A 19,034-nucleotide genomic window follows, 5' to 3' on the forward strand; every position below is an offset into this window, starting at 1 on the left:
AGATTTGTTTCCAATAAGGCTCAAGGGGCCAAGAGAGGTTTGGGCAGCTGCCTTTAATGGCACTTTGGACAGACAAATTCTAGTAATTTGTGTGTCCCAAATCCATTTGTTACATCCACTGCACTACTGCTGCTCACTTGGCATTTCTGTCTGCAGTGAAATGAGCTCTCAGAGGACCCAGTGCTTCAGGCTGTTTTACACAGGAGCCCTGAGCATCCACCCAGTTCTGTCCTGGGCTTTCACACTGGTTTAGTTAACTCAAACTGGGGTTGAGGGGGAGGGAAAGGGGAAGAAAGGATGAGGGCAGGAGGGATAGACAACTAAGGACCACAGATCTGTTAGAATAGGGATTACAGGAGTCTCAAGATAGAAACAGGTATGAATATAAACTTTTGTCAAGATGGTATAAATACCATCCACTGCAGTGCTCTGTACGCCCAGCAAGAGATGTTGTTTCTAAGCACTCAGAGTTACTCCTTCGCATCCAAAGCAGAATTACTTAATTACTTGCACTTCTTGAAAGGTTTAGAAGTGTGGTATAACACAGGCTCCTACAACACTGACAAATGTTCACTCCAACCTAAACAGGACACAACAGGCTGACAGGTGTCTCAGGGGGCTGGAACTGCACCAAGTGTTTTGCAGTCAATAAGTGAGTTCCTGCACTGAGTACTGACAATGTAGCAATGAAGAACAGCAACAAGACTTAAACATGATTAGTATTATCCAACTGCTTTGTTATAAATATATTATATACATTCAAACATCACATTAAAATATTATTCCATTACACCAGAAGAGATTAAGGCTTTATATTATTTACAGAAACAAGCAAGCACCTTAAAAAAAAAAAAAAAAAAGAACAAAACACCAGTCATTGACATTTCCCTTCTAACATTACAAGTTTGATACCTCGAGCTCTTGAATACAGCTATTTGCAGTGTGCCCAATGCTAGAACTAGTTTAAACATTTATTGTCAGGGTAGGAAACACTTAATAGCAGACTCATCATTGAGCACTCCACACGAGCAGGTGTTGTACGGGGTGCCCTCCTTCCTCAGAGGCTCCTTAAATTGAAGGCTTATGTAGAAATGGTTTGCTCAATTCCACGTGGAGAGTAGAACAATTTGATTTTAAGGGAAGCTGAAGACACTTGAGGATTCGTGGCCCACTGGAGGAGCAGGATTCTCAAAGTCTGTTCCACATGACATCAATTGGATTTAACATGATAGTGAAGACAGAGCTGCACGTTGATCAATCACAAAGTGCATTGAACAGTCATGATTTTCTGGGCTCCCCCTGCCCTGACACTGCTCTCATGCAGAGCACTTGGACTCGAACACGGAGTGACAAACCCTTGTCACCACTCTCCCTATAGGACTTAGGCAACAAGCTATTTTGGAAGTGTTAAATAATGTTGATACAACACATGTTTCCTACACCACCACGTACCACTGGAGTGACTGTCCTGCCCTCGGGCTGCCCGACAGCTCACGGACACAGCACGTTCTAATGTGTAAGCAGACATGGCTAAACAAAAAGGTGCTCAGTGAGAGTAATCATCTTCATTTCAAGTATTGTTTTAAGAATTAGTTCTTTTCATTGCAGTCTGTGTTAGCACTTTTTAGTTTGTGCTTTAGAGTCTGTTATTTCTTTGCAGGTCTTGAATTTGGCTGATGGCTTTATTTTTTTTTTCTTTTAAAAACAACATTGGCAACAAGTTAAGGATTGCAGAAGGCTGGCAAAAGTTATTTGATTTTCTGAGCCCATTTCATGTCATCTGCTCTTGGCTTCTCCCCAGTAAGTCCTTGGATGATGTTCTCCAAACACCTCCAGAATCTTATCTTCTCTAATGGATAGTTCAGCCAACCTAAGGGATTGCAAAGGAAAAAGAGGATTAGTTTGTCATAGCATCCAAAGTTCAACTACTCTAAGACTGCTAATAATGGTCAGGTTTTACTTTCAGGACGTAGTAGGACTAAAAAATAGCTCTTTGAGTGGCAAGATTTTTGTCATCATCTGTCAAGTCAGGCTTCTTAATTGTATCATGTTTTTACATGACATTCTGCTAATGAGAACTAGATTTGTTTCTTGGCAGAGGTTTCAAAACCCACATGAACTGTTTGACAAAGTCAATGACAGAATGAAGAACTAGAGTGGTTTATTTTCTGCTGTCTGATTAACCTGATAACTTATTTAGGATTGTGCAACACTGGTCACTGGGCATTCCTATCTGTCCAGTGGGCATAATATTGAACACGGATATAAAAGGAAGTGAAAGGCAGCAAAGCCTGTCCACTCCTCTACCCTGAGTTAGAATGAGTGGATGCTGAAAATCCAGAAGCCTGGCTTTAGAAATGAGCATTCCAGACCAGTTGCAGATTAAATGCTCTCCTGAAGGAACAGCAGCTTTAAGACTTTAGTGAACAAAACCCATTACAGGCATGAGCTTACCAAGACTCCACTCCATTGGATCTCAGCACCACTGACTATTCCCTCAGGCTGCAAGTTACCTTTAGCTGATCACAAAACTTCCCCCCCCCATTTTTTATGCAACAAAACCAACTCCAGTTTTACTAAGAGCCTGTGCAGTAAGTTCACAGTTAACTTCATGCCCTGTTCCAGTTCATCAGGCTGCCCCTAAGTTACATCTCGGCAGGTGAACTGCACTCAAGGGAGGCTGCAGCACGACCCCAGGGGCAGTACCAGTGGTGATGCAGAAGTAGGTCTCGTGTGGAGACACATGATGGATCCTGTGGTGCTTCCTGGGCAGGATAATGTGCCAGTCCTGCAGGAATATGACCCAGCGTGGGAGCCCAAAGTACGTGTGGGACCACTTGTGGATCTGGTTCGTCATGGTGATGAAGATGATGAGCGCGAAGACGTAACACTCCCAGGGACACGTCTCATACAATGCCTCTGCAAAACAAGAGGTGCATCTTTAAACACCACTTCTGAAAAGGCAAATTTCTACTAGGGCTGGTGCCACAGGAGCTAACAAAGGCCTCAACGAAGCTGCTTTGGCAGAAGTGTCACAAGAGCCAGTGAGCCATAAGCAATTCCCAAATGTCACAAGACAGGCTGGGAAGTGCCAATATCTGTGAATGCACCATAAACAGGAAGTCAAACTGAGGTGACCATCTATAAAATGAATTTAATCCTTTAGTTCTTGACTTCTAGTTTGCACATAAAGTGCTTTCGCACAGAGATGAAGCCTTGTTGTTATATGTTATATACTTTAGAACAAAGGTTTCCCTATATGCTCACAGCTTGATCCTTATAAAAAGAATATTTAGCATAACTTCTAATGCTTAGTTGCACAACTCTTCAGCCCCAGTTATCCTCTGTTGAGCTAGAGAACCCCTCTGTGCCACCTTCTGCCGCCCTACCTGCAGGAAAAAAAGCTTCCCTCCCTCCTGCCAGGAGCACCATGCTTCCAACAGCTCTTCCTTGTCATGTCACAGCCATGGATTTCTCCTACCTTCACACAGACAAATGTTCATCTAAATAGCAACAATGCTAAATCCACAGAAGTCAGAAGTAGCAGCTTACCTGGGGAAAAAGAAACAAATTTGTATGCCATGTTGGCCAGGGGGACCAGTGTCATGAAGCAGTTGTCTCCATTGGTCTCTATGAAATCATGTCTGGTAATGGCTGTGGGGTCAATGTGATGTTCCCTAAAGGGTCGGATGAAAGCCTGGAAAAAACAATGACACCACAGCTCAACACTGGTCTTGGAAAGAAAATATTACCAAAGAAACCCCCTCAACAAACCCCAAACCCCCTCTCATACATTCTACTGTGATGACTGAGATTAAGAGAATTCCAGAGTACAAAGCATGTGAGCAGCATCAAACTTCTGTGATGACAACATTTCAGATTATTTGATTTACATTTCAGAAGCAATTCAGCTCCCAAATCCAGGTTTTCACAGTTTTCAGTTTTATTCTTCTTAATTTTCAATTAGTACCTGTAGTCTCTGGATCTCAAAAACAAAGCATCAGCATCCTAATTTCACAGACAAAATAAGCCTGTGAAAATCACAAATATAATTTGCTTAATAAGCAGCATCAACCAAGGAAAAACCACTAAAATATTAAAATTCAACCTATCATTTTTGTATGGGGTACAGATACCAGCTCTAATAGAATAAATGCAAGTTAAGTGACTGGATAAGGCAGTGGAAGTCAAACAGACTACAAAAGTCACCTCTAAGAGCAGAAATCACATCAGAACACACAGTCCTAGAGGAGACAGAGCAATTGCTTTACTGTGTGTGACAGTCAAACCAGTTACTGATTTGCTTTTACCACATCCATCACATATGGCCTGTGCAAAGGTGTCCTGAGCAGCCTGAACTCAGGGTCATCTAGTGCAAAGTCTCCAGCTTTTTTTTTTAATGTAAACTATGGTCCAGAGATGCCAGGATTCAAAGACTACTAAGTCTATTGAAGGTGAACAAAAATAAACCAAAACCAGCAGTCTGAATTCTGCTGTGGTAGTTTATGTATTTCTGAATAATTACAAGGAATAGCCCACATGCTTTTTTAAAAAAAAATAATGATCCTTCTAATATTGCACTGTGAGAAGTAATTAATGGTAACTACTTAGAAATTTAATTAAGAAAACAGATGATTGCTTACAATGGAAGCCAGTGCACCTTCCACTAAGCAAGTGGCATTTGTAGCTGCAGGTGTATAATATATCTCTAATTAAATCTTCAGTCATCACCATTCTAATATTACCACATCTACAACAGGGGCAGTAGAACAGAGAGCTGCAAAGATTCTTACTGGAGCACCCTCATGTTTCACAAGTTTTTAGGAGTTCAGCTGCAGGGACAATAGGTTCTTCCACTTGTGGTTCCCACAGAACCTCATGAAGGTCTGCAAACACTGGTATTGCAAAACTGTGTGCAAACCTCAAACAAGGTGATAAAATGGAGCAATGTCACCTTGCACATGTCACCCAGGCCAGGTGCAAACACAGCCCTGCCCCAGCACTGCCCAGTGCTGTTCCATGGAGGGCTCTGGGGTGTGGAGCTGGTTACACTGGCAGGACTGAAGACAGACCCTATAACTGCCCAATTCAGCTGGGAACACTGGAAGTGCTTCAGGAAAGTATTTCATAACTTTTTCAAGCTTAAGAATAACAATCTCAAACCTTTCCAACTATGGGTAGCTCCACAGATCCCCAGGTATCTGCTCCCCAGTGAAATAATCCTGATAAGAAGTCAGCGGTAACAACTCCTGCAACTTCAATGAGGAGAGAGACAGTTAGAGAAACACAGCATTGTTACTGACTTAGTCACATTTTATACTTGTTTTACGAGTTGTTTATCTACTTTTCACTTACATATTTGCATTCATAGGAGATCTACCCAGTCTGCATAAACATAAGGTCAGGCAAGTAAGAAAAAGAGGTTAACAACAGACCACTTGGACAGTAACAATCTTCATTAAATCTATAGCAGGATTTTGTGTTTAGCCCATCCTGTACAGAACAGATGGACCACTCCATGTGGGTACCTCTTCCTTAGCTGATCCCTCACCTCTACAGTCCTTCTCACCTTTCCTCTTCCAACAGGGAGAAGAAATAAATGCACGATTAGTGTGGCACCCGCTACCCAGAAAGCTTTCTTTTCATACCATAAATCAACCCTCACTGCTGAATCCATTATCCAGTTGGCCCAAACTCTTAAATACACCAGGAAACACTTCATTCTTCATGCATCTCCTTATTGTACTGGAGACAGCTTATTTTATAAGCAGTAAATTGTGTACATTTGCTTTTGTTTCAGACCACACACGCAAGCTCCAGTGAGACCGGGTGGGACACAATAGCTTTTAGATCTGCTCCCAGCAGCTGAAAGGGCAAGCAGCCTGGGTTCAGGGGAAGATATCCAAACAACACTTCTCTTTGCAACAACTAAAATACCTTTCTCGCTGAGCTAATGTCCCCATTAGCCCTCATGGCCTCCAGCAGCTGCACCATTAGAGTCTGAAACGCCTGCAGGAGCAGCAACAGAAATTGAGGCAAAATACTGAGGGTTCAATAGATGTTTCACATATTGCTTTGATGTCAGCTGGTAGAAACCTAAGAGGGAAGAATGGAGGGTGCCTGGAGCAATGCATTATACTTCAGCAATTGGAAAAAAACCTAACTACTAGCAATCTCATTCTAGCTGTGCTGCAGAAGGGCTTGCTCACTCTTCTGCACTTGTGCAGGATGAGTAATAATAGAAGAGCTAAAACTGTACTAAGGTTATACATGACCAGCATCATAACACTTAGGGTGTGTCCTGTCCCCAGGCTCAGAGACCATGATGGAACAAGAGCCTCCTCTGGGTCAGGAACATGATGAAGTGGGACCTGCTCTGGGTCAGGGCCATGCTGGAGCAGGACCTGGCACTCAGCACAGTCACCACTTGGCTGCAGGACTGGAAGAGCAACTGCCCCAAACACACCATTAACACAAGACAGCTTTGTCTCGCTTGTGTCCTGCTCAGAAACCAGGGAAGCTGTGGGGGTTTGGGCCACAGAAAAGGCCCCGCTCCACCTCTTCCTTGTTTAAGAGTCAAACTCAGACACAACAACTCGAAGCCTCACCCAAGGGCTGCTCTTGCAGGGAGCACAAACCGCTTCCTGTGGGCTGGCTGGTCCCGGGCCAGCGGGAGGAGCCCCACGAGAGCAGGCACTGCACTATGAGGGCTTCAAGAGACAAAGCTACTTCACGTGTTTACAACAAAAAGATGTACTTTGCCGAAATTTTATGGGCTGAGAGTAAGGCTGGCTTTGCACAGGTGTAATTACCAAATTGTAACCTGGAGTTCTTACAGCAGAGCATATAAAGTTTCATATTTACTGTAAAAATTCAGTTAGAGTCTCTGGAGAGGAAAAAAAACCCCAGCATAAGGTGTTATTTAATAACTTGATGCTGTTGTGTAACATCATTGAGAAGTATAGTCATTTTTAATCAGTGATTGTATGAATGAGTTGAATGTTACAGCACTAAAGGGTCAGGGGAGTGGCTAACTCTACACAGAAAAAAAAATCTTGTTTTCTAAAAATCAATATGCTGAAGTGACAGTTGTTTGTCATTAGCTCAGTTGGTTCGAGCATGGTGCTAACAAAGCTAAGGCTGTGGGTTTGATCCCTGTATGGACCATTCACTAAAGAGTTGGACTTGACGATCCTTGTGGGTTCCTTCCAACTCAGAATGCTCTGAACTCTGTGAACACTTACATGCTTATAAAAATAAAATGCCTTAGTCATCTGCCTTCCCCGCGTAGTGGCTTTCAGTACAGAGAAGGCAGAGGCTTGATACTACAGCAAATTACAAGGCTAAGAAAATAAAATCTGGACATTCCAACAAGCACAAAGTGTAGCAGCTTGAAAGCAGCAAAGAAGAGTTCATCATTTTGGCTAATAAAGCTCAGAAGAATTCAGTGAGAATGGACCTCACAGTGCAGTAACCAGAGAATGCAGCTGAACTGTGAAATACAAGAAGGGCTCAGATAGCACATGTATTACTATTATTATTATTATATAGAGTAGTTCTATCCCATTATAGCTGCAGTTTCAAACAAGTCCTCTCCAGAGGCAGGAAAAGTGTGTGCTATGTCACAGGAGCTCCCCTGGCAGGACTGGCACGTTTCTCATGGAGCCTGAGCTTCTCCTTGTGCTGAATCCCTGCTCTGGGAGCTGTGTAATCCTTGTGTCCCAGCAATGCCCCCTGAGAGCAGCACACCCCACACCTCACAGCTCAGCCCTGACTGCAGCAGACCTGACCTGGCCTTGGGGCTGAGCCAGCTTGGACACTACCAGGGAAAGGAGATCCCCAAGGAATTAGGGCACAGTCTCCCCTGGGGCTGAACAGCAGTGACTCCTAAAGCAAAGACTCATCTACCAAAGCACAGCTTGGCTAAGAATCACTGCCTGATAAACTTAATGATAGGAACAGCCAAATTTTATTCTCATGTCTTTAACCTTAGTGTGTTTGCACGAAGCAAGCTGTTCCTGCTATTTCTCCAGCTGACAGAGGGCTTGTAAAGCACATTTAAATGACAAAGTCCTGACAACTTTACCAAGGCCTCAGGTTCTTAAATAAAAAGTACCACTGTGAGAAATTCTTTTCCCTGTAAATGCATTACTAGAAAAAGCATTTATGTCATCCCAGAAGGTGGTGATTAAAGGTACAGAGAACAATGGATACTAAATGAAAATCAAGAGCAAATTTTCTCCCACTAAAAAAAATCCAAGACTTTCATTAGTATGATTAATCAACTAATCCTCCAGTTTCATCCCTTTAAAACACTCCCAGAATGAAGCAAGGTGAGCTCAGTCCCTGGGAGCACTGGGTAGTTCTGTGCCTGCAGGTTGGCACCCAGAGCCCCAGCACCTGAACACTGGGCTGGCATGGGATGTAACCCACCATCACACTGTTCAGGGTCTGCCCTGTGCCCAGGCACTCCAGCAGGGCAACACCCAACACATATGCGTCTGTTTGAGGTGCAAGAGGCAGTTTTCTGAGTGGATCAGGACCACCGAGACCTACAGCTCTTAAATCCTCAGCCAAAGTCCCCTGTAACTTGGAGAGAGCCTCTGACAACTGGGCAGGCACACAGAGCTGTCTTTGTCCCTGCTGCTGCCAGAGAGAGCGACAGCACGTCCCCTGTGCACACAGTGGGGACAGAGAAGGGGCTGTGCCACCAGTGTCCCTCCAGCACCAGGGCAGGAGCCTCAAGGGGAGAAGGGCTCAGCTCTCCCTCTGCCCTGCCCGACAGCTGCCAGCACGCCAGGAAGTCCATCCCTTAATCCAAGTGACATGAAGAACAGATAACTGGTGCCAACATCACCTGCCCGAGTGCAAATCAGCAATTGTACCACATAATTCCACTTTCACAGCCTCCTCCTTCTCCTCCTTCTGGGGGCTGGACCGGGGCTCCCAAGAGAACTCCCCAGTAGTGCCCAAAGGATCCACAGGAGACAGGAGACAAACATTGTAACACAACACACACTCATTTGTGCACAGTGCAACACAGAATCCAAGTTTTGCCTATTTAACCACTTGTGGAGTTTCCACTTGCAAGAGATGATACAGTTTAGGGTGGAAACACAAAGTTACCTACAGCTACCAAGTAACTGATGGGTACTTCAGGTGGGTAGGACAGCAGGTGACAAAGACTTGCAAAAGATCATTTTCTGTTGCTACCTGAGGCTTCTAGTGTAATTTCAAGGACCTTTTAAAACAAAATTTCAAGTGGAAACTCACTGTAGTGCACAAAGTAACTCCAAAATGTTACAGCTGTGAGGCAGAGGATGGGGACACCCACCCCACAGGCCCAGCACGCCCTTAATTCAGCACTGATGTGTCTGGAGTGGTTTTACTCCAACCTGTGCCAGGGCTCTCGTGTGTTACACACTCATCCTTTGGCTCTGCAATGCAGCTGATGAAGTGCAGCCCTGCAGAGCTGCTTGAGCTTGGAACACAGAGCTGCTGGGCCTTTATGAGATCCAGTTTCTATTTTGAAAGCTTGCTAAGTGATTTCCTCCCGTGTGCTCTCTCTGCCTAACCCACAACATCTGCAGGAACGTGGACCTCAAATCAGTTAAAAAAAATGTGGTGCCCAGTTCTCAAGTCAGCAGCAATTAACTGTACCTTGTGTCATGGCACAAGATGTTCCTAAAGATATCTGTCCTATGTGAGGCAGTTCTTACAAATATAAACAGGTTACAACACAAAGTTAACTTTCTTTTTTTTAAGACTGCAATGCACAGTCTCTGTTATGAGCAAATGTGGCTGCACATAAAAGTCAACTGTCTGAAACAAGTCAACCAACTTGGAAAAGAGGGTTTAAAACCCTATACAAAGGCAAGAGGGAGAGGAAATGAAAACCAGGATCCATGTTTTAACTTGCCAAACTTTTTATCTAGACGCTATTAATATATGAACTACATACTCAACTCAAGTGTACTGAAAAATAGGCTGGACACCACAAACTCACCTGAAGGTATAAGGGCTTTCAAACTTGATCTTATGTGTTTTGCTGAGGCTTTTCTGCTTATCAAACAATAACACCTTTGCCAGCCTTGTCCCTGGCACTACCAAACATCTATTAGAGTGGTCGAGGCTGCTCTGGTTCTGTGGCACTGCTGGGACGGTGTCCTGCTGCAGTGGGAAAAGATGGGGGTGCTGAACCTCCATCACACCCCACCCCCAGCCAGGGCTGCCCACAGTTTACTGGGTGCATGTGTGTGCATGCCAATAAAATACCAAATTCAAATCTGCATGACTGGCAGCTTGCAGAAAGAGGAACATTTCCATGGCTGCTCAGCAGCTGAGGATATTCAGAACAGGGCATGACTGGATTTAACAGAAGCAACAAAAGAAATCCATCCTCTGCCCACTCCTTTTTTTTTTTTCTGACAATGAGGAAGGGAAGGAAGTTGTCTCATCTCTGCTAAACCAGACTGAAAGACAAGAGACTCCCATGCCTCTTCCTTTCCAGCAAGATCATCCTTAGTCAGCAGGAAACCCCCCAGTGCAAGAGCCATTCTAACCAAGGCCATGAAGGTCTCTCCTCAGTGATGCTGTGGGTGACTCAGCACAGCAGCACAGACCTGCCTCCCACAGCACAGAGGGAAGGACCTGCTTCCTGCCAGCCAGAGCAGGATCAGACCTTTTTTGTCCCAAGAATCTCTGGATTACAGTATTCACAGTATTACTCATGCCACAATTAAGTGTTCCTTTAAAAGTACGAAAAAAGAATTAATTACAGATACAGGGTTCAGGCAAAGTGGAATGATGCAGAATGTTCAAACTACTCTATTTCTTAAAAGAAGATATGTATTTGCATAAGAGGGGGTGCCAACAATGCATTCAATGGACAGGTCTGTGCAGCAGAGCAGATCCATCCCAGTGGATCACTGATGCCTTTCAAGTTTCCAAAGGTCTGGTGTGAACTTGATGCAGAGCTACATCTTTATTAGTAGAATGTTTATTTTGTGACCTCATCTCAAAGGTCAATATTCCAAACTACACTTGAGGAGGGCCCTCACTGGAACACACCTCAGCTGCCTGTGACTCAGTGTTCCCAACCATACCCGCTGTAACACCCACAGGATTTAGGAATCAGGACTTTCATGGAGATGAGCTTCACAAAAAGTAATAAAACCTAATATAAAAACCCCAAACTAATAAAATCTGTGAATTACAGAAATAATTCACACTTCACCTGAAGAAATAATGTACTGAAGACAACAAAACAAGATAGCCTGCAGCACTTATTATTTTATTGCACTCATTTTTGTACACACTATCAGTCATTTCCACACCATTTTATTTACACAGAATCCAGATTCCGATACTTTAATCATTCACTACTACTTAAATAATACTATCACTGAATTGGCTGCTTTATCAGTAAAACTGGTAACCAGGATATCAGAGAACTCAAGCTTTTATCAGCATTAACTTTGAGATGAAAGCCAGCAACAAATAGATCGCACTACAGGTTAACCATTATTGGTGATTCTCTTGTCTGCATCTGCCCTTGTCACTAAGGAGCAGTTCACAGGCCATGTTCTTCTCCATTCCTCCCAACACCTCCACCTCATCAGCTGAGAGCAGGCAAGACTGAATGAGGCCAAGAGGGCTGGTGTGATTCACAGTGGGAGGACACTGCTCCCCCCAGCCCCCTTTGCACAGATATCAGGAATTGCCACTTCCCAGCTCTGGGAGAAATTCATAGCTTCTATCATATACCACTGCTTGAACCTGCTGCTGTGTTTTGGGTGGGGGGTTGTCTGTTTGTTTAATTAATTAGCAATATACAGCAGTGACTATAAACAAGCAGCATTCTCTTCTAAGACATACACCTCACACAGTTTATAGAAAAATGTGTTTTTATTCTAAAGCACAGGAATGAACAGCTGTACTACCTCAGACAGTGCCCTAAGGAATGACACTGTGTGTTCTCCTTTCAGCTAACCAGGCAATTAATGCAAAAGCATGTAAATGTTTATACACACCCAACACAAGAGTTACTATTGTATTCAGTATTCTTTGCAAGTATGGGAGGACACTGGTGAAATGCTTGGATACTATTCCCTCCCTCTTCCCATAGCAGAAGTTTTCCAGAGAGCTATGAAAGGTATGCATTGCATAGATGACCCTTCAGATTTCTAAACTGAAACCTCTTTCCTTTTCCCACATCCCCTCCCACCCAGGGACCAGCAGTGCCCAGGCAGTGCCCACAGAGCAAGTCAGCCTCTGTGAGTGCCCGCCTGCTCTGCTGCCCTCTCTGCCTCTTCTCAACAAAGTCTGTGTGCAACTGCTTCTGCACACCATCCTGTGCCACAAAACTCGTGTAAACACTGATACTTTCTGCTCTGTGTGTTAAGGAATATCCAAGTCGTACCCAGGGTTAGGCTTTGACTGATGTAACGAATGTTGTGGGTCCCTTTTCACACCCTGCTCATTCTGAGTCAGTTTTTTCCTGTAGTTAATTCCACACAATTCTTGATTCTATCAGTAAAGCTGTACAGCAGCAAACTAGAGCCTTCCCTGGTTCTTCGTCTCCTCCATGGAAAAGGGGGAATCATCAGCTCCCACCGCAGCTCTGCCCCACCGAGATCCTGCCAATGTAAACACCTCTACAGACCAAGGCACAGAGGTGAGACTGAGCTGCTGGGCTTGCCTGCCTTCACCTCCCACCCAATGAAGTAATAACAGACCAAGAGTCACATTTATTACCACAAGAAAGCAGCAACTTGTCTTGCATTGCCGGAAAAAAGTCATCACTGAGGGCAAAGGCCAAATGTCACATCCTGACATGAAAGCACAGTTCTCCAAAATTCTCATGGTCACTTTGCAGTCCCTCGAAATCAAGCCAGTTTGAAGCCTTAACCACCTTTTATAACATTTCTCAAGCTTTTGCTTTCTGAAAAGTTCTTGTAAATGTTTTTGTCAATCAGTGTATTTTGTTTCCATCTCTGACCACCTTCACAGCTCTTTTCCTTCTCAATAGTCCTTACACTTGCAATGACTACCCAAAACCACCAAACTTACACAGCTATGTCAAAAACTTCCCCTTTAAGATACCGAGAAGCCACTGACATGAAACACAAAGCAGTAACAAACTTTGCAGATGGTCTCAGTTTCAGAGGCTCTGCACTTGCACACACAATAATTTCCAACAGCAAGTCAAACCTAAAGGATCACACACTTGCTTCCCATATTCCAACAGTCTTGCCTTGTTTGGGACAGTGAACAGTTCCTACTTACATATCCCAACGATAACCGAGGGCGTGTGTTCCAGTCGCAAATAAAAGAGGAGATTGTAAAAATTGAAACAGATCAGAGAGAAGCATAAGATGACAGAGATCCATTCTTGTAGCCTCTTTCCTGTTGGGAAAAAAAAAAAAAGGAAAAAAGCACGTTTTACTTTTATCTGAGAGGACATTTTGGAGTCTGAAATAATACAGACAGACCATTCTACTGCCTGGATGACTTGTTCCATTTGTCAGACAGGGAACTGAAAGAGAAACTTATTTATCCATGGGAGGTGCAGTCATTTTGTTAAATGACATCCCTCTTCCCTGAGCCGCCACTAACCCCTTCCCTCTGCCCTTGCCCAAATAACAGGGACAAATCAGACATCATCTCACATTGTCCTAGTTTCCTTCTCCCTGAGATTGCTGGCATAATGTTCCTCCTTTTCTCAATTTGCATTTCATCCAATATTCAGTGTTGCTGGAATGGCTGAATCTGGGAACAAATTTCTGGCCTCAGACATATTTAAATCTCCTCGTGATCTGTAATATTTACAAGCTCTGAGATTTTAAATAAAGCTGTTGCACTAACAGGAAAAAGCACCATCCTGTATTTTGGTGGCCCTGGAATGACTTGTCTAGCATTGCAAGTGTACCCTCTGAAGCTTCTCACTGAACTGCTGCCTTGTTTTTGCCTTCCTGCTCCCAGGCAAAGGGAGGGAACTCTCAGCCACTCTGAGATGACAAAGGACAGAATAAGCAAAGAGAAAGAACTGGCACAAATTCTCTCCTGCACCTTGCTGTACTACTTTGTACCTCCATAAAAAAATCATTAATGAATATAGAAAGGGAACAGGCAGATGAGAGTACAGTAACACTTTGAATATCAGATTAGCAGCAGAAAGCTGCTGCCTGCTCATCACTGCTGGATCCTCACGAGGCTCCGAGGCCAAGAGCAGGGGATGCTCAGGGTGAGGCCCATGTGGATTAAGGAATCAGGAACAGACCTTTAATGCCCAAGGCCAGGCAGGAGATCTGAGCTGCCACCGTGGCCAGAAGGGCCCCGGGCTGCAGTCAGCTCTTGACACGCTCAGGGTCAGCCAGCACAGCCTCCTCCAGCCCAGGGCTCCCCAGAGCAGCCCCTTCCCCACTCCTGCTGAGGTAAAGCCACACCCAAGGAACACTGAGTGAGGACTCCAGGGAGGTGCATGTGCTCTCCCAGGCACGCTCAGGCCTAGCACGTGTTCAGGACAAGAGCTTCTGTCCTACTCCTCCTCCCTCCTGACCTACTGCCTGATCAAATTTCTCCTCCTAAATGCTAAATCAAGTCCTCCCTCTCAAGTGTACCATACAACAAACAGGGAAGTAGGAACATAAAAGGAGGATCAGAATTACCTACACTGTGCCTACAAAGCAATATCTGAAAGCATGAACAAAGACTTCTACAGGCCAGTTTTACACAAATTAACAGCCTCTGCAGTAGCAGAGGAGAGAATCCTGAAATTAAATTAAGACACAGGAACAGCCATATCTGACAGTAGCATCAGGTGACAATGTGGGCGATTCTATAAAGAGATCCCTGGAGTAATGAAAGTAAGAGTTAATTAACACTCGCTTCCTGCATAAGAAAACCACACCCTGATTAGAGGAGCTAAGTGGGTACAATTAGCTGGCTGCGGGAAATGAGGCTTCTCCATGGCAAGTCCCCTGAGCTCAGTGTGTGCAAACACTTCTGTACTCTGAACATTGGGATCCCAGCATGGCAGTTGAGATACCTGAGTCCAAAAATGCAGTCTCAGTTCTGCACTGGGAAGGCAAATCACTCAAGGAGCTGAGTCAGCACCAATTACTTGTGTTTAAAGGGCATTCAAATCTAGAAGTGTGTCCTGCCTGAAGGAATGAGGTGACAAAGCCACAAAGAGTGTGCTTAAAGAAATCAGGGAGATATTCCAGTCATACTCATTCTGCACAATCAAATGTAACCCATGCTCTAATGAATTCAGAAGTTGGACATCATGTGCTTCCTCCATAATACATATTCTGACATTGTTTATGCAAATTATTTATGTAATGCCAGAAAAAAATTGTGTATCCAACACACCCTCACAGCTTTCTGACACAATATCACTGCACATGTGCTGCTTCACAGACTGCCCAGGAACCTCCCTCTACAGCCAACGAGAAGGGCAGTGAGTTGTTTGGGGAGGAAAACCTTTTCCTCATGAGCCAAAGTCAGGGATTGCTTTTGTGTAAAAGAGGAACCAGACCTGGCTGGACCAGAACTGTGTGTCCAGATGTCACACAGCACCTTCTCAAGGCAAACGGGAGGCGACCAAAACCAGCTGAAGACTTGCCCCAAACAACTTGCCGGACAAACCAACAAAGGCCTTGGTTTCCTTATCATCCCTTGGCTCTGTATGAGCAAGAACCTACTTGTGCAGGAATTGCCTTGTGTGAGCTGAGCTCAGCTGACCTGCTGGAAACCAAAAAGAGCTGAAAACGGTTCTTCCCTTTCCTAATTCCTCACCTGCAAATGGATTCACTGGGAAGGGCAGGAACACCCAGCACTGCTCACACTGTGAGCTAAACACAAACTACACCTAATTATAAGGAGTTTGCAGCTATTTCCACAGCATGATCGAATAGTCATCCAGTAAGCACTCGAACGACAAATTGAAGCCTGTTTGATGTGTACCATGCTCCAGGAAGACCAGAACAGGAATTCCAGCATCCCTCCACCCCTTTCTGAGGGGCCAGGCCTGGAGACCTCAGAGCAGCTCCCTGAATAAACGTTCTTCAGCCAAAGCTTCTGTCGTTACCTCGTGTAGCGACCAGACCCTCTTTTAGAAGGAAACCCTCGCTTTTTGTTTGCCAGTTTTTAAAAAGAACACCTCCCTCCGCCCCGTTCTGGGCCGTTTCTGGTTCGAAACGCTCGGGGCCGCACACCCGGCCCGGTCCCAGCCCCGCCGGGAGCCCCGCGCTGCCCGGGCCGGGCCGGGGGCGGCAGCCCCGGTGACCCGCCCGGCAGGGCCCGGCCCATCCCCGCCCTCAGGGCTCCCGGGGCCGCGTCGGAACGGACCGCGATGCCTCGGGGGGAGCGGGGCCCCGGGGAGAGCCGGGCCCGAGGCAGCCACCCCGAGCGCCCGGCCCGAGGGCCCCGCCCCGCGGCCGCGCCGCCTCACCTGGCGAGTAGAGCTCGGCCAGCTCGCGGGCCCCGGCGTGCTGCGCGCCCCAGCGCCGCCCGCCGCCCTCGGGCTCCTCCGGGGGCTCGTCCCTGGGCGTCGCGGCCGCCGCGCCGCTGCCCGCCATGTCCGCCCCGCTGGGCGCGCAGGGCCCGCGCTCCCGCCCGGCCGCGTCCGCAACGGGCCGCGCTGCGGCGGGGCGGGCACGGCGGCCCCGCCCACGGCGCGCCCCGCCAATCACCGCCGCCGCCGCGCGCCCGACGTGCCAATGGGCAGCGCCGCCCCGCGCGCAGCGACCAATGGCGAGGCGGCACGGCCGGGGCGCAGCGAGGGCGGGGCCGGGCGGTGGCCGGGCCGGGGCGGGGCGGGCGGGGCGGGGCGGGGCGGGCCGTGCGTGCCCGGGAGTAGCGGGGCGGTGCCGGTCGGGGCGGGGCGGCTCCGGGCGGGGCCGTGCTGGAGCGGGGCTGGAGCGGGGCTGGAGCGGGGCTGGAGCGGGGCGGTGCCGGGCCGGGCGGGGCGGTCGCGGCAGTCCCGGTTCCGGGCCGTGCGGTGCGGTCCCAGGCGGGCGGGGCGGGGCGGTCCTGGGCTGTCGGTGCGGGGCGGTCCTGGGCTGTCGGTGCGGGGCGGTGCCGGGCGGCCTCGGTTCCGAGCCGTGCGGGGCGGTCCCGGCCGCGCCCCCTGTCCCCGGTGCCTCGCGCGCTCCCTTCCGGCGCGGGCGGTGTTCCCGCAGCATCCCCCGCGACAATCGCGACAATAAACCCACCGCCGGTGGAGAACTAGACAGGCAAAATTAAAAGAATCCATATATTTAATCCTGAATGCCACTATTGTGCAGATAAAAAGGAACCATCTCAAGGGAGTATGCTGTGCCTGAAAGTTTGTATTGACACAGTCTGAGTATGGTCACAGAAGAAAAACTCAATCACAATAGCATGTGGTGACCCATGTGCTTTCAGCGATCCCAGACAAACACATCCCCACGCGGCAAAACCCGTGGATAACCCCCCGCAGCAGGACCAAAGTACTACGTTAAAAATATCAAAAATAATTTCTGCAACAGATTTATTTGAATATCAAATAAAATAGCACTGAAATAGTGGCTCAGGAATTCAATGGGTCCTGGATTCATCATATAGTTTTATAAAGACATAAATAAATATATCTCAAAAACTCTGGAAACTATAAATTTGCTGCTAACACAGAAATTACTCATCTGGGGGGGCCCGGAACACTCTCAGTGGGTTTGAGATAGGTGTCCCCATGTCCCTGTTACAAATGTGTAAGTCAGAGGAAGATACATCTGGTTCTATCTGAAACACGTTCTTGGGAGCGTTTCCCAAGTGACCTTCAAGGTGTGTTGGTGATCTTGGTTTGTCAGGGCAAAATGGCTGTGGGGAGGAAGGAAAAGCAGCAAATTGCTACCGAAGTTTGGCTTTGCATGGACTATCAAATTCTTTCGGAAAATGGTTTTGCCTTAGTTTCGCCCGGACCAAAGCCACAGTGTCAGCAATGTCAGCGGCTCTCACCTCACCTCAGTGTGACGGGACCACCGAGGGAGAGGTTTGGTCCTTCCCTGGAGCCAAACCAGCGCACAGCAGGAGACTGTCCCTTGAGTTCCTCCTTCCCTGGGGAGGAGGGAGAAGCGGGGGGTCAGTGCGCAGGCTCAGCCCGGCTCTGCTCGGCACGACTCGCCTAGAGTACACCCGGAACACGCCTAGATCACACCTGGAACTCACCTGGAACGCACCGGGAACACACCGGGAACGCACCGGGAACGCACCTGGATCACGGCTGGAACGCCCCCAGAACTCCCCGCTAGGTGGCGCTCCAGGCTCGGCCACGGCGGCGCTCCCGGGCCGGGAGTGGGCGGGGCCTGTTTCAATGGGCGGGGCAATTACGGGGGTGGGTCTATGGGCGGGGCCATGGCGGTGGGCGGGGCCATGGCGATGGGCGGGGTCAGGGGTGCCGGTGCAGTTGTGGCCCCGCCGGGACCGGCCGGGACACGGGGACAGCCCGCAGGGCCGCGGTCCCGGAGCCATCCCCGAACAGCGGGGCTTGGCGCACTCCTCACTGGACATCCCCCCTGAGCCCGCCCGCCCCCCGCACTGGTTCCGCCCGGCACGGCCCTGAGGCCCCGCACTCACGTCCCCCGCGGGTGCCCGCAGCCCGGGCCGCCCCAGCCCCGCTCCCCCGGCCCCGCCCGCCGTGCCCGCCCGAGCCCCGAGGCCCCGCGGGAGCAGCAACTGGGGCCGCTCCTCGCTGGGCTCTCGCCGGCCTGGGAAAGTGTCAGTGGGTGGCGGAGCTGGAACAGCCACTCCCACGGCTCCCGTCCAAGGCCGTAAATGCGAAGGTGGGGAGATGACAGGGACTGAGGAGCATGAGGAGGACGGGACACCGTGGTTACCCCACCTGGTCCCCCGTCACCCAGCCCAGCCAGGTGACACAGATCAGCCCTGGCGCTGTTCCAGTGCCAGGACTCACAACTGACAAGCCCGAACTGATTCCCTGGCAGGCCCACTTTCCCCGTGGTGCTCCACACAGGACTAGAGCAGATGGAAAACAAGTATTTGTACAGTCT

The 19,034-nt window shown here is 47.9% G+C and overlaps 1 protein-coding gene across 1 annotated transcript; it reads right to left on the reverse strand.

The window, feature by feature from the left end:
• Positions 1-716: 716 nt before the first annotated feature.
• Positions 717-16,666, reverse strand: PEDS1 (plasmanylethanolamine desaturase 1). The gene is made up of 6 exons (XM_051802814.1): positions 16,457-16,666; positions 13,288-13,407; positions 5,164-5,255; positions 3,553-3,697; positions 2,707-2,919; positions 717-1,870 (listed from the first exon to the last, which is right to left on the reverse strand). Exons 1-6 carry the CDS (start codon positions 16,581-16,583, stop codon positions 1,749-1,751), a joined length of 819 nt encoding a protein of 272 aa, XP_051658774.1. The 5' UTR covers positions 16,584-16,666; the 3' UTR covers positions 717-1,748.
• Between the last annotated feature and the right edge of the window lie 2,368 nt (positions 16,667-19,034).

Source organism: Manacus candei, unplaced genomic scaffold, assembly GCF_025592945.1.
Source record: "Manacus candei isolate 608988 ecotype Guabito, Panama unplaced genomic scaffold, ASM2559294v1 h1tg000057l, whole genome shotgun sequence".
In the NCBI taxonomy this organism is placed as follows: Eukaryota; Metazoa; Chordata; class Aves; order Passeriformes; family Pipridae; genus Manacus; species Manacus candei.